Below are 16,149 nucleotides of genomic sequence, written 5' to 3' on the forward strand. Positions count from 1 at the left end.
GCATACCCATGACACTGTACATGGGGTTAGGCATCATCGTTTGAGCACCCCCAAACACTGTTCCTGGCGTATAAAACTGATTTCCAGGTGCATGACCAGCCATGCTCTGAAATACCGATCCACCTCCAAAATAGCCAGGGTGTACTGAAGGTGGTGGGAAGACCTGTTGCATAGCCTGTAAGTTGCTTCCCTGCCCATTAGAACCAGCTATAGGCTGCTGAAAGGTGGCGGGCTGAATTGGTACAGCTTGAAAAACTGGCATCTCAGCCACCTGTTCTTGCACCTTAGGCATACGTTGTGGAGACTGCATGTTCTCCGTCAAGTGTACAGGTGTTTCCATTGACTGTGCGGTATGAATCACCTGTGCTCGAGCCTTAACAGGCTTTTGAATATGATCCAGTGACCCAACTTGCTGAGACGGAACAGGAGGTTGCAGAAAGGCTAAAAACCTTGGGTTCTGCATTACTTGTGTGAACATAGCCACAGCAGTAGCCAACTGGGTCCTGAATATATCATCATCAGTCTGTGGTGGTCTTGAGGACTCACCCACTTCATGTGTCTGTTGACCCTGTGAAGAGGAAACCTCTTCAGTCACATCATCTGGTCTGTCAGCCATAATTACAATTCCCTGTGTCTGGTCTATGATCCCCTGTGTCTTCAAGTCCAAAACTGACCAAGGCTCACTTCTATGGGAAAAAGTGATTTAATCCCGTCGATGGAACCATGAAACCGGCCTGTTCAATCCAAAAAGGGCGGTAGACTTTACTTTAAACCTTGATTTAGCTTTCACCCATTATTAGTCGTCTATTTTACCTGTACTTTCAAGACACAACAAAGGGGAGAGGGATACAGGCTGCTAGATTGCACCTGTATGAGTAGACGGACACCAGATTGGCCCCTAACTTAGGCGCCCCTTTCGGTATTTCTTTATTGTTCAAAAGAGGGAATAAACGCTGTGGTTCCCTACAAGCTGCCCCGCACAAACTCGGCTGAATTTCCACTGTTCCAGCCTGATTTCGGCAGCATAACTGTACTAGAACCCTTCACGGTCAGTATTCCCACGCATTGACCGACTTTCCCGACGCATACGGGCACTTTGCAAAACCTGGCGAGAATCTGCAGCACGCTGAATTCTCTGTTTTCAGCCCTGAAAATGCTCCAGATCGCCTGTACAGCGGTCCCCTTGCGTCCCCGAACCTCCTGGGGGTATTAGGGTCCGTTTAGGGCCAAAACCCTAAACCTGCAAAAATACACAGCAGGCTGTAATTCACTGTTTCGGGCTCCGTTCTGCGTGCCGGTCGCATCCCTAGCAAGTCCTCGAGCTCCCGCACCTGTAGGGCTACTTGCCCTTTGAATCGGACGAGATTTCTGGCGTGAAACCTCTCCGAATTCACCTGTACCTGCGGGGGGATTAGCCGCTAGCTAATCCAGTACCTGTGCAAGAGGCTCTTGCCTCGGCAATCGCGCATGAACCCACACAACTGTACATTGGTCAAATGAAGAGCCCACTAGAGGGGCATAACATACTGCCAAAGGGGAGAGAGAGGGCAGTGCGTAGCGTGCAGGGCATCACTCCTGGCACCGCACTGTGCATAAGAGGGAAAGCAAGCACTCCATAGCTCTTAACCTGTGACAGAGACTTGCAAAATGAGCCTCCCAGCTATAAATCACGTTTTTGCCTTCTCTATAAGTAGTAAACTGGCCTCAGAGTGCCAAGTGTCACTCATTTGTGCATTTTCCCGCTTTAGACCCTCGGGTCTAAAAATATCTCACCTGCAGCCTCTGTTGACTTGGCCACAGAGTAACAAAATGATCCCCATGTCAAACTGCACGTAATGACGCGAAGACATTTTCAGGTCCCAAAATAGCAGTTCCCTAAATTGTAGGAGATGCTGCCATTGTATCTTTCTAGGTCATCCGACCCTCTTTGTACACTGCGGCCACATCCAGAACTGAAATGTAGCCTCTGTAGCAAAGGATTCCACTTTGGCTAGTCAATGACCCCACTTGGCTAACCATAGTCCTTGTCCAACCTTAGTGCTCTCTTGCCCTCAGGCCTGGACTCCCTCTGGACAGTTCCACACTAGCTATGCAATGCAGGGCAGTTAGATTTCCCGAGGGGTGTTTCCAAAAAGTGAAAGTAAATAGATAATAAGAAAGAAATCAACAAAAAGGATAGATAGTAGTCACACGCTGGTGACATGATAAGCATGATGATTTGAATGATAATGATGAGCATGATGATTTGGATGATCAAGATGTGATTTCTCACAAGCATGATGATTTGCACGAAGATGATGTGACTGTGGACAAGGATGATGTGTTAGTGGATACTTTCTCTAGTGAAGCTAACCTCATTGCAGATTCGATCAATCATGAAGCTAACCTCATTGCAGATTCGATCAATCACGAAGAACCGATCTTGGCTCTCGAGCCTAGGTCCAAAGAACCCTTTCAGAAAGAACCGATCTTGGCTCTCGAGCCTAGGTCTCAAGAACCCTTAGAGGAAGTATTATGTGTTCGCATGATTAGTACGCACGCATTGTTCGAGTGTTTCATTCGTGATCCTTTTCTGTATTTTAGTCAGCGTCTTTATGTGATCCCTTTTCTTAGGCATGACATATTGTACGTTGAGCACGTTTCACTCATGAATGAGCACGAATGTATGCGGATTATTCATGAAAAGCTGAAAAGTGTGCATTCACGGAAGTCACATTCCATGTCTCTTCCTTGGTATGACATTGTATCAGAAAGAGCACATGAAAGTATGAGCACCAAGCATAGGTATTTCCGTTGTGAATTGCCACATTTGATTGATTTAGATCACAAGAGAAAGATTCGATCTCATTGTTTGCGTGTGTGTGGTGAACCGTTTGGCACTCCGTCTATTTGTTCATCTACATTGCATGCAGAGTCTTTGAGAAAGACGAAATTGTTTCCACTCACTTTATTTACATTGAATGGGTATATTCATGTTTTTGTGTTGGAAGTGGTTTCATGAATTTTCAGCCATGGAGATTCTTGAAAAAGAAAGAAGCATGACTCTCAACGAAGTTGAAGCATTGAAGGAGCCACAGAAGACTTTGTGTCGCTTTCATGGCGGCCCAAAGAAGCAAGCGTTGCAGATCTTTATGAAGTTCAAGTACTGCATGACCCACACATCAGAGTGGGCCGGCGAAGAGTCCCTTCCAGGATTCCGGATGCTATTGGCGATCTCCCTCGACGCCATACAGTTCGGTACGAGTACCTCACTTTGAAAAGGAGGGGATGTCACGTGACACATCCACCCTATGTGTCTGTGGACAAACTACAACATAACAAGGGTTCCGTAAGTCCAGTCAGTCTAGATTAGAAGTGTTCTGGCACTTTTGTGAGTCTGTTGTAGACCGTGCATGCCCAGACACTTAGTGTAGATGCATATCCTCTGGTTGCACACAACATGATCATAAGCATTCCCATCAGAATCCATCAGAATCCTTTAGGGGAATTTTCCAGTGCATTTAGCCTATTTTCCCTATTTTTGACATTTTTCACTTATTATTTTTAAGTATCTTTTGTTGGAAAGTAGGTAGGGCAAATTGAGTAAGTTTGTATATAAGCAAACCTAGACTAGCGCTAATTGGCAGAAGAGGCAACATGAGCACAAGCTCAACAGGCAACTTCTCAGCAAGAACACTTGGTGGCGTTTTTCTCCTCCAAGCAAGAACTCAGATCCCCTAGCGTTTTTCATCAAGCATCGCCATCATAACCTCAGCCTTGGCGTTTTCCCAAGCAAGCAGTCATCGCCATAGCCTCACCAACCCTAGCGTTTTTCCTCCAAGACAGGCTTTGCAGCCCTAGCGTTTCTAGAACCCAGATCACCCCCGTTTGTGCATGGCGATTTCAGCAGATAAGCACCAGCAGGTTTTCAGCCTTCGACCACCTAAGACCAGCAGTTTTCAGCCCGCAAGAAGCAGCCCACAACAGCGTTTTTGATCCCATCAGATTTCAGCCAACTGCGTTTTTGGATAGCAGGTCAAAAGCAGCAGATTTCAGCCAATTGCGTTTTTGGACAGCAGATAGGAAGCTGCAGATTTCAGCCCTTAGATCGGTCGTGCCATCCCCGTCGTCGTCATCGATCTAGCCTAGACTTGCATCAGTCACATGCATCCACTTTGTACCGGTTTGTGCAATCAATAGTAGACCACTCTCGCCGACGAGAGTGGGGCCTTCGGAGGAGGGTTTTACAACGTCTCTGGTGTCGTATTCTCTTCTCTCTCTATCTCTCAGTCTCATATACTTGCACGCACAGTGTCCATTCACTTTGTTTGTGATCATTGCACTCTCTCATAAGAACGGAAGGCTCTCCCTTCCATAAGAACAAATGGAACCTTGAGCACAGTTCGGAGCACTCATCTTGAGCAAAGTTCAAACATTCATTCCGCTGCACCTTACAGAGAGATGCACGAGAGCGGAATCATCGTGTTACATCAGACAAGGGCAAGCTTTCCATTAAAGCTGTGAACTTGAAAATCCAGTCACAAAGGGAAAATGCAACCCCCACTCGCTTTTGGGCGCCTCCCATTTGGGAATGACCTTCTGGAGTGTGTGTTGTCTAGTAGGTTGCTCTTCTACTAACATGCCACTATGTCCCTTGTGGTTTGAGTTTCCTAACCTTCCTACTTATATTGTCAGTGACTTGCCGAATGGCCCAAATTCTATCTAGGCGCACACATGCGTCCATACTCATTCGAATTCAGTGCTAATTGGCCCGACGAGTCATCGACTGACCGACCTAGATTCCCAATGTGAGAAACCCGTTGGGTTGCAGCCGTTTCACACGGTCCATGCAATGCCCACTTGCACCTTTTCAAGGATTCCGGGGGAAAATAAGCAAAAATAAATTAAATAAAAATATGTTATACTTATTTAGAGAAGGCAACAAGAAAAATACACCTCCTGATGACAGTCGCCATGGGGTTGGTACTCCGGATAATACAAACTGTGTAGGATCTACGCCCGGAGGAGTAGATGAGTTGCGGCTCATGAAGGTAGAAATCTGGTTGACATGCCAAAGATGGTGTTGCGGATGAGTGACAGCCGAACAATGGAGAGTTTGGTGAAAGTCGGGTCTCCTTGAAAGTTTGAGTCCATGTAAAGGAAATATGGGGAGGCTAAGTGTCTTCGCACATTGTCGTGTGCTCATTTTTTGGTTTTTTCTCATTGTAGCAGGGTTGCAGACGCTGTCAAACCTTGACGAACATTGGAATAGAATTGGGAATGTTTTTTTTTTGATGGGAATAATTCTTAAGGTTATTCTTCTTGATTGGCAGAAAAGAAAATTTTAAAAGTTGGAAATACTTCCGGAGTCTTGAAATATGTAAAGGAAATTCCTTGTACTGTGGCAGAAGACCACACAAGCACACTTTCACAGCTATCCATTATATATTGTCAATAAACATAAGGGTTCGGCATATATCCCTGTTCATTTTCAAGTAAACCACAAGGTATGTTTGTGCTTGCTGCAAACCACTTGACAAATATGTCGTGTCTTCTCGGGGAACTTGCATCTTGTATATGTCCAATCATGGAGGAGTCATATACAGATTTAAGATTAGTGCATGACTTTCCTTGCTACTTGGTTCAAATTCTGGAATGCTTTTGCTAATTAAATAGTTGATCGCATTTGAGTGCCTCAGAATTTCTCAAGGAGGAACCTTTTCTCCAAGAAATTGGTTTTCTTAAACTTCCACACTTCCGTATAGCAACATTCAGTTTTCACCAAGCATATTTCCTCCATATCAACCAGCTCAGAAATTGCCACTCCTTGTATACTCTATGGTGGTGCAACATATTACAGATACATTGTTGTAATACGTATACATACACCCAAACAGCTTGTTCACACTTTTTTGCACAATTACATTGTTTCAATCAAATTAGCTGTCTTTAATGCAAAAATAAAGATTTTCAGAATTTTGAACCTTACCAAAAACGCAAATTAAAGGTGATGGTGGCTAATCAATAAACAGAGGGAAAATTGTGCCAAAATGAAGGTTTTGGTCGTGATGCAATCGGTTACATTGTGCTAACAGCTCCTCCATTAGAAATTGTTAGAATTTGTAACTAATTCCTCCTGAACATTGGAAGGGTGTGTTACCAACACAAGAGGGAGAAAGAAGCCGGAGCTCTTGCATGTTTTTGCGCACGCTCCCCCCCAAAACCCTAGAAAAAGAATACACAAGGTGAGATAGCAACTTCTTCGTCTTATCTCAACTTCTTCGTCCTTTTCAGGACTAAAATAAGTTCACAAAGGAGGAAATAGTGGGGTTTACACAACCAGTCCATAATTATGGACTTGCAAGGAGGTGGATAGGTAGGAACTAAATGTAGCTGTGCTATGCAAGGTAGGAACTAAATGTAGCTGTGCTATGCAGAATGTGTATGACACCAACCATGCAAATCAGTGTATACCATATGGTCATATAACCTTATCATGAGTCCTAGGCTCCTAGCTCATGTTGAATGTAACATTTGAGGTCCGTTCACCTTTTGCCAATGCCAGACCCCTCCTGTTAGTACATGTTGACAGCTTCAAATAGGTGCACATTTGCCACATGCAGAATGTAATGGGAAGTTATGTTTGTCAGCATGCGACTTGGAAAATATCTCAGAAAGTCTTCAAGTGAGCTATGTTACAAGTAGCATGTGCACTTATCAGCAAGTTTTAAGATTCGTTTCAAAGTCCAAATGATCAAGATCAATTGTAATGGCAGATGAAATCTTTTTGCCATCTTTTTGAGAGTTATGCAAAGCTCAGAAAATAAGTCAAAAGAAATACTTAGAAAAGTCAGAAATAATCCTTAAATCCAGGGCTTAATTGAGCAACCATACTAAAACATGCAATGCTGCAGAAGTTTGTAGGCAAGTGGACAACATTGTGGAAAGTCGTGTATTTTGTTTTGAGGATATCTGGTATATATTGATAGTCTGATAGCACACTAAACAACTTGGCCCTTTGGCATTACAGAGGGATCAAGTGGGAATCGGAGGATCTCGGGAAGACTTTCTTCAATATATTAGGGATGCTTTTTCTTCAGACAACGTGAAACTTATACTTGGTGGTCCTGCTAGCTCCATTGGTGGACATGGTAATGTTTTTAATTGCAACTGGGTATGTGGTAAATTATCTGTATTCACATCGTAATCTGAATCTGAAGAGTGTGTGTTTCATGGACGGAGCAAAAGCTTGGATAGTGTAGACATTGTAGAAAACGCATGCATTGGGCTGTTCCTGCTTTCACATATTACGTGGCCACCTTACTGGTCTAAATGACAATCTACATATAGGTGCAACTTCTGCCAGAGTGGTGGCTCAGAAAAGCAAAGGCATGCCTCGAATATCCTTGAATTTGGAAAAGCTTGTGGGCCCTTCTGCAGAGGATGTCATGGGACTCATCACGGTTGAGCTGCTCAGGGCTTACAAGTACCAGTCAAAAGCATTAGATGCAGGTAATCTCTTGCTCCTATCTCTTACTTTGTCATAGCTAGCTGCAGAATCAGTTCAAAAAGAGAAAACAACCATGGTGCTCACATTTTTGGGATCTTCTAAATATTAGCCATTTCTTAAGGGGTCTTCTATACCCACAAGCCTTATCATTAGAGTAACTCACTTGGGACCCAAGCTGTCGCATCTAGTCAAGACTATGCTTGATGGAGGCGATCGTTATATTGTTGTGGATGACTAGTATCAGTCTTCAACTTGCACTTTCCTTGTGGACTTAAGCTGGATTTGACTAGCTCAAATTATGTGTGTAAATGGAACAAAATGTAAGAAGTCAAGAAAGGATAAATTATGCTTCACAGTGGTTTTCAAAATTGGGTTTTTTTGTGGGAGAAGGGAGGTCCAGGGTAGGGGGCAGGAGGACACCTTATAGGTTATTTTTAAGTTTAGTTGTTTCAGTCAAATGTTAATGTGTTTCTTCAGCGCACAGATCAGACTCCTTTAGCATGCTTCAAGTCATTAAAACAGGCAAGCAACCAAGTAGGGAATCTGTAACAAGGGGGTTTACTCTTTCATAGATTACCTAGGTGTTGGGGTATAAAGCCCAATGTGGTCGCCCAGGTAAGTGGACGGGCCGCCAGGTATGTACACATATTCTTTTGTAAAAACCTAATAAGAACTCACTATGCTCTACACATTACAGTAGAGCGAGTTCACCATATCGTCGTGCTCTTCTTCTCGCACTCTCTCTCGCGTCGCGCTTCCGCTCGTACTCCTTCAACTGGTATCAGAGCTCAGATCGAGGCTCGGGACAGCACTGCAGGAGGCTAGAGTCACCAACTCAGATTGGAGTGAAATTTGACAGGCGAAGACACGGCCCCAAATTTCATTATGAGGTCATCTCGGCCACCGTTCGGCTTCGACAAAGGTCTGCGCAGGCCATTTTCGACTACGTGGTCTCGATGGGTGCAGATCCGACTCTGCAAATTTGGGGTTTTCGGCCTACGACTGCAGGTGCTGAGGATATCGACACTCCCAGAGTGTTCATTTGTGGCTGTCTACACATCGAAGGACGGCTCACAGTTCTTGGAGGCGCGTCACATACGACACGGGCATATCTACACACAGACTGTAGGCGACATCCACTAGTTCATCAGGTAGCTTGTGTTTACTGCTTGATATTCCAGATTTCATCCTGACATTGCAGGTACTTCCACATGGGATGTATTGTCAGAGATGATGTATGTCTGTTGAGGATTTGCTGGCTGTGAGTCACGCAGCAAACAACTACCGCAGCGGTTACAGCATATAGTGGGAAATTTGTGGATGTATGACTTTGTGGGAAGTCTATGTACTGTCAGATTTACTACAGCCTTTGTTGAGGGTCGAGTGAGGTTTTATTGAGTTGGGGGATTCTCGAATGTTGAGATCCTTTCAGTGATACAGGTCTTGGAGCGATCCCTCGAGCACCCTTAGATAGGCAGCTAGGATGAATTGACTGTGAGTTAGACAGTTGGGATTGCATCTTTGCTTTACTGCCGTTGAGGCATTGTCGCAGTCTATGCTTACAGGACAGTGACAGAACAGTCAGAGACAGTACAGGTGCAGGACAGGTTTACCCATAGCTTACAGTGTCATAGAGACAGTGTTTTTGAGCTGTTTTTTGGTCTGTTTTTGAGTACACCAGAGCCATTTTACAAAGGAGACTCTGTCGAAATTTATGCAGAATCTGAAGCTTTCTTGGTTCATTTGACAGGTTGATATTGGTTCAGAGGCCAGTTTACAGGGGAAACTCTGCCGAACTTTTTCCAGGAAAGTAAACTACTGTGAAGCGTAGCTATGGCTGGATCACAGGACTCCGCTCTTTACAATATCAAGAAGCTGGATGGAACCAATTTCCCATTGTGGAAGAAGCAGATTTGACACGTGTTGGTACAAAAGAAGCAGATAAAACCTATAAAGCTCAAGGGGATAAAACCACAAGATATGGACGAAGATGAATGGAGCGAAATGGATGAATTGGCACTTTCTACCATTATGTTGACTTTGGCAGAAAGCGTGTACTTCAATGTAGCAGACGAGATGTTGGCTTATCAAGCATGGTTAAAGCTGAGTGATCTTTATGAGAAGCAGAGTGCAGCTTCACAGGTGTATTGGCTTAAGAAGCTTGTTGACTTGAAGATGAAAGAAGGGACACCTATGTCCAATCATCTGAATGAATTCAACACAATCTATAGTCAATTGTCAGCTCAAGGTGTCAAGTTTGATGAACCTGTTAGAGCTATGTTCCTGTTGATCACATTGCCGGAAAGTTGGGACACTTTTCGCACAGCTTTGAGTAATTCTGCGCCTCCAGATGGTTTGAACATAGCAGGTGTAGAAGGAAGTCTGCTTACTGAAGAAACCAACAGAAAGACAATGGACAAAGGCAAAGGAACAGCCTTAGTTGTCAGGGGAAGGACCAAAGAAAAGTACAAAGGTGGAAAGAGGGATCAGTCTCGTAGCAAGTCCCGCAGTGCTAAAGGCAAGAGTCACATAGAATGCTACCATTGTGGCAAGAAGGGTCACATGAAAAGAGACTGCAGAGAATGGAAAGCAGAAAAAGGCAAAGAGAAAGCTGAAGACCATGGTGAGAAGAACAAGTCCTGAGTGAAGATTCAAGAAATAAATGTGACAAACACTGTTGTAGAGGATGACAGTCTAGTGTCAGGAGACATCTACTTCTTGAAGAATACAATGGACTCAGCTCTTCTTACAGCATCTGATGGAAATGCACTGAGTGACTGGATTATAGACTCAGGGGCATCACTTCATGTGTCTCCAAACAAGGAGTGGTTTACTTCTTATGTGACCACTAAAGATCATGTTCGGCTAAGCAATGGGCAGACATGTGAGATCTTAGGTGTTGGAGATGTTCAATTGAAGTTTCAGAATGGCTCTTCTTTCACGCTGAAGAATGTGAGACATGTTCCCGCAATTACAAAGAGCTTGATCAGCACAGGTTTACTTGATGATGTTGGCTACGTCACCTCTTGGTGACAGAACATGTGGAAGATATCCAAGGGTTCTATGACAGTAGCACATGGAGTAAAGTCTGGAGGACTTTACATGATTTATGTATCAAATGTCTCTAAAAATGTAATCAATGTAACCGAGCAGCCGAACGTTTCTTTGTGGCATAGTCGGTTAGGACGTATGTCCAAGAAGGGAATGGAAATCTTGTCTCGTTCTGGTTATTTGCTTGGCTTTTCATTTAATGATTTTGAATTCTGTGAACATCGTCTGTATGGTAAGCAAGCACAGCAGCCACATAAGCATAGAAGCAGTAGAAGAGATACACAGTTGGCACTTGTTCATAGTGATTTGTGTGGACCTATGCCTAACCTATCTCTAGGGGGAGCTTCTTACTTTATGACATTTATAGATGATTACTTGAGGAAAGTATGGGTTTACTTTCTCAAGCACAAGGATGAAGCGTTTAGTGTTTTCAAAACGTTTGTGACACTTGTGGAGAATCAGAGTGGCAAGAAGCTTAAATGCTTACGCACTGACAATGGTGGAGAGTATGTTTCAAAGGCCTTTCACGACTTTTGTGAGTCAAAAGGTATAAAACGTGAACTTACTGCTCCTTACAATCCTCCTCAAAATGGTGTTGCTGAGAGGATGAATAGGACCATACAAGAGAAGGTCAGAAGTATGTTGTCTAATGCACAACTGCCAAATGGGTTTTGGGCTGAAGCTGTATCAACAGCTGCTCATCTTGTAAATAGATCTCTTAGCAAGGTTTTGCAGAAGGATTCAGTGCCAGAGATGGTATGGTCAGGCAAAATGCCCTCATACAAGCATCTCAGAGTCTTTGGCTGTGAGGCATATACTCACGTTCCAAAGGAATTTAGGAACAAACTTGAGCCAAAGAGTAGAAAGTGCATCTTTCTAGGCTATGGTAATTCTGGTGAGATGGGGTACAGACTTTGGGATCCCGAATCCAGAAAGGTCGTCCGCAGCAATGATGTTCACTTTAATGAATCCAAATATCATTCTACACCAGAGAGGGTTGAGGAGATTAGAAGAGTTGTCTTCCAAGAAGATGGACCTGCACGTGCAAGACAAAATGTCAGGGCTCAAGAGGAGCAAGGACAAGATAGAGTGGAACCACAGGTTGTGGCTGAGCCTGAGCCACCTATTGTGCGTAGATCTGGACGTGTCACGCGACCTCCTGATAGGTTTGTTCCATCTATGAACTATGTCATGTTGACTGATTGCAATGAGCCTTCATGTTACAAGGAAGCAGTGCAAATGAAGGACTCCGGGAATTGGCAATTGGCCATGCAGTCAGAGATGACAGCTCTGCATAAAAACAAGACATGGAAGCTAGTTAAATTACCACAGGGCAAAAAGGCTCTACCTTGTAAATGGGTTTACAGGTATAAGATCACCCCTCATGATAGTCAGCCAAAGTACAAAGCAAGGCTTGTTGCCAAGGGCTTTAAGCAAGAACAAGGCATTGACTTTAATGAAGTCTTCTCTCCGGTGGTCAAGATGACTACATTGAGATGCTTTCTTGCATTGGTTGCCATATTAGATTTGGTGTTGCACCAAATGGATGTCAAGACAACGTTCTTGCATGGTGATTTAGATGTTGAAATTTACATGCAGCAGCCATAAGGGTTTGTTGAGAAAGGCAAGGAAGATTGGGTATGCCAGTTGTTAAAGAGTCTTTATGGCTTAAAACAATCACCGAGGGCATGGTACCATAAATTCCACAAGTTTATGCTTTCTCAAGGCTACAAACGTAGTGAGTTCAATCACTGTCTATATACAAAGAAGGCTAAGGATGGTAGTTGGCTGATCCTTATTTTGTATGTGGATGACATGTTGATTGCTGGCAAGCACTTGGAAGAAATTTCAGCTTTGAAGTCAAAGATGGCAAAATCGTTTGACATGAAAGACATGGGTGAGGCAAGTCATATACTTGGTATGCGCATTGAGAGAGACAGATCAAAGAAGTTGATTTGGTTATCTCAAACAGAGTATATTGACAAGGTTTTGCAACGTTTCAATATGGAGAAGGGAAAGGCACTGAGTGTTCCATTGCCACCATATGTGAAACTTAGCAAACAAGATTGTCCTGTGTCTGAGGAAGAACAGGTTGAAATGGATAAGATTCCATATGCGTCTGCAGTGGGTAGTTTGATGTATGCAATGATTGCTACTCGCCCAGACATTGCATTTGCAGTGGGAGTAGTAAGTCGATACATGTCAAACCCAGGCAAGAAACATTGGGAGGCAGTGAAAGGAATATTGAGATACTTGAAAGCTACAAAGAGTATGCGTATATGCTATGGGAGTCAGGAGCTAAGTGTAAAGGGTTTTACAGACTCAGATTATGCAGGTGACTTAGACAACCGAAGGTCTACGTCAGGGTATGTCTTTACATTGGCTGGTGGAGCAGTATCATGGCGTTCTAGATTACAAGATTGTGTTACTCAGTCTACTACAGAGGCTGAATATGTTGCAGCATCAGAGGCATGCAAAGAATCAATTTGGCTTAATCGACTAGTAACAGATTTGGGAATCAAAGAAGAGATGCCTGTGTTATATTGTGATAGTCAAAGTGCTATACAATTGGCTCGCAATCCAGTTTATCACTCAAAGACAAAGCATGTGGGTGTGAAGTATCATTTTATCAGGGAAATGCTCGAGGATAAGCAACTTCAGCTTGTCAAAGTTCACACCACAGAAAATCTTGCTGATCTACTTACAAAAGGACTTTCCTCAGAGAGCTCTGCGCATTTTCGCAAGCAGTTAGGTGTAGGGTAGTACATCACTTCTCTACATCTCTTGTATATTAGCTTCTCTCACACTTAAAGTACCACATTGGACTTTAAGTGGGAGGTTGTTGGGGTATAAAGCCCAATGTGGTCGCCCAGGTAAGTGGGCGGGCCGCCATGTATGTACACATATTCTTTTGTAAAAACTTAATAAGAACTCACTATGCTCTACATATTACAGTAGAGCGAGTTCACCATATCGTCGTGCTCTTCTTCTCGCACTCTCTCTCGCGTCGCACTTCCGCTCGTACTCCTTCACTAGGGAGCCAATTGTTGTCGTGTGTCTGAAGTACATTTGGACGTGGAGATTCAGACATTGCCTTTAATGTTATCTAGTAATGCCACTAATTGTATGTTTTCTATGCAGAACAAAAATCTGCTTCTCAACTTAAGGAGACTCTTGCAAAGTCAAAGGTATGCCATTAATAATTGACATGGAAGGTACTTTTCCTTGCAGTCCTGGTGATTTTAGTTCCCAATCACTTGAAAGTATAGTTTTGGAGCTTCACCCACTGGTGCTGAGTTCTATCTTCTTACAGTGAGGTGGAATGTTGAGTACATGCTCTGCTTGGGGATCCTTTTATTTACAAGGCATCAACGGGTTTCACACATGTTGTGCAAATGTCTCATTTGGAAAATATCACAGTAATGGCTGGCTTTGCCTCGAGGGATGTCTTTCCTACCGTACTGGTTTGTCCTGAAGACGGTCCATTTGTTGAGATGGCTTGCCTCCAAGTGGGGTTAGCTTCATCATGTAGGAGGTGCTGGTTTTGCAGGCATCAAGAGATAGGAGGCTTAGGTGTATACACTTTGTGTGGTTTGTCTTGGCTCATACACCTCAAGTTTTGCCTTTTCCACATCCGTTTGCAGGAGGAGGTAAGATCGCTCCAAGAACAGGTTGATGCAACAATTTACAGAGGTAAGAGAAGAGGGAGGGTGGGTACCTCACAGTTTACTGCAGAGGCCAATGATGGGTCATTCTCCCTGTTTGATTCTAGAATTGGGATGACACAAGATACTTCTGGTATGCTTTTTGTCCATCAGAAGTATATTGCACATTATCATAGGCATGTTTCAATGCTACAATTTCTTTGGTGTGCAGCTATGAAAACAGAGGATACCAAGCCAAAAACATCAGGAAAAGTGGTCCCTTTACGAAGTAAAGTGCACCTGGCTCATGCAAAGAGGTTGGGGTTGATTTAGGAGGCTGCAATGTCATTGACTAGGAGTTACTTACATTGATTATCATGGCTGGTTTCTTTTTAGGGCGAAGCAACGTGGATCACGTTTCGTGGATACTGACGACTCGTGAAGATTAGCAGGTGCATTGGAACACATTTATGCTTTCAAAACCTGACCTGTATAGTAGTTCTATATAGGCTGGACTACACTCGTCGAGTTGGGATGATGCGATTGCGGACTGTGAGAAGGTGCTAAATTAACGGAGTCTCAGCTAAATCAATGTCGGAAAAAAAAGAAAGAAAGAAAGAGCAAAATTCTGAACTTTGTGTACAACTGCAATAATTTCATCTTTGAGGTAGAACCGAGTTACTTTTCCTCCCAAAACCTTGGGCTGGGGGTTTGTACAAAAATCTATTTTCTGGTAGATTTCACGTGGATCATAAAAGCCAATGTTAAGTAGTGATTGTTTGTACATGTTGGCTGGTGTTCAGATTTTGACCTTGTCAATCTGCCTTAAAAGGATACCAGTGCCAATTGAGATGCAGAGTAATACCTTGTATGCAAATGATATACACAATTGCATAAGATTACGCTATGAATGGATATTTCCTTGTATTGTGACCACTTGCCTGCATTTGAAATGTGGTGAACAAAAAGCATTTGTTGATACCGCCTTCTAACAAAAGGGGGCACTACCATGCTTCCACGTCTAACCACTTCGAAGGAAAATTGCAGTTAACTGAACTAATAATTTAGAAAACAGGTCTAAATTGTTAAATATATAGATGGTGCAAATTAGAAAGCTTGTGAAGTTGCTGTACGCTCTTGGAAACACCACTTGTTTTTCGTTAGGGAAGGTTCACTTCACATCTTAGAAACACAAGCAAATGAGCTCAAAATCATTCAAGCTAAGCCTAGCAATGACTCTTAGGAATTCCTAATGGATTGCAATCCATGTGCCTTTTAGGTTTTGACTGTATGACTGTCTTTCCTTAGTCTTGTAGAGGCTCCTCTCAAAATATTACCAAAGTTGGACATTCCTTGTTCACTTTGTCAAAGACTTTGGTTGACTTGGACACGTTCATTTTGCTTGGAAATTTGGAATTACTTGAGAGAATATACTTTGGCTAGTACAATCACTCTATGATGTCAAAATTTCATTTAGGGAGGGACAATTGATCGCAATCCATGCCAGTCAACTTTTGTGAGTTTCTACTGTCTAGCGAAACCACTAGCTTAATTTGCATGAAGTTTGGACCCCATTTACCCTTGGTTTCTCATTGTCCCCCCGTTTTCGTCGGATTTTTTGACATTTCTTTTGAAGTGTTTGTAACCATGTGATTTGTGTCTTGCAATTCAGATCCCTTTCTTATGCCCATCTTCAATGTCTGGCTGATACGGACAATTTTGGATCAGTACAGAGTGAAAATTCTTACAGTAGCTTTAGGATCTCCATGATACTTTGCATGACAAGGTAGACCTTAGGAGCATATCAGAGCCACTTCGTGCTGAACCTTGATTTAAGCCCCCTTTGACATAGTTTCCTATGAATTTGTAGAGTTACAAGATCTAGCATCTATTGATGGACGATGAAACTAAGCATGGACTGTACATTGCTTTTATGTACCCCGTTTGTGTGAATTAGGTCAAGAA

The 16,149-nt window shown here is 43.2% G+C and overlaps 1 protein-coding gene across 1 annotated transcript in view; it reads left to right on the forward strand.

Annotated features, from left to right (window-relative positions):
• The window catches only part of LOC147443889 (uncharacterized), a 63,025-nt gene extending 47,905 nt beyond the window's left edge, over positions 1 to 15,120 (forward strand). Inside the window, exons 2-7 of the mRNA XM_086526694.1 lie at positions 7,010 to 7,130; positions 7,330 to 7,491; positions 13,682 to 13,728; positions 14,185 to 14,338; positions 14,417 to 14,501; positions 14,581 to 15,120. Coding sequence (XP_086382820.1) covers positions 7,010 to 7,130; positions 7,330 to 7,491; positions 13,682 to 13,728; positions 14,185 to 14,338; positions 14,417 to 14,501; positions 14,581 to 14,626 — 615 coding nt within the window. The 3' untranslated portion in view covers positions 14,627 to 15,120. The remainder of the gene's footprint in view (positions 1 to 7,009; positions 7,131 to 7,329; positions 7,492 to 13,681; positions 13,729 to 14,184; positions 14,339 to 14,416; positions 14,502 to 14,580) is intronic.
• Positions 15,121 to 16,149: the final 1,029 nt, after the last annotated feature.

Source organism: Adiantum capillus-veneris, chromosome 13 (genome assembly GCF_014529385.1).
Source record: "Adiantum capillus-veneris isolate H3 chromosome 13, ASM1452938v2, whole genome shotgun sequence".
Taxonomy (NCBI): domain Eukaryota; kingdom Viridiplantae; phylum Streptophyta; class Polypodiopsida; order Polypodiales; family Pteridaceae; genus Adiantum; species Adiantum capillus-veneris.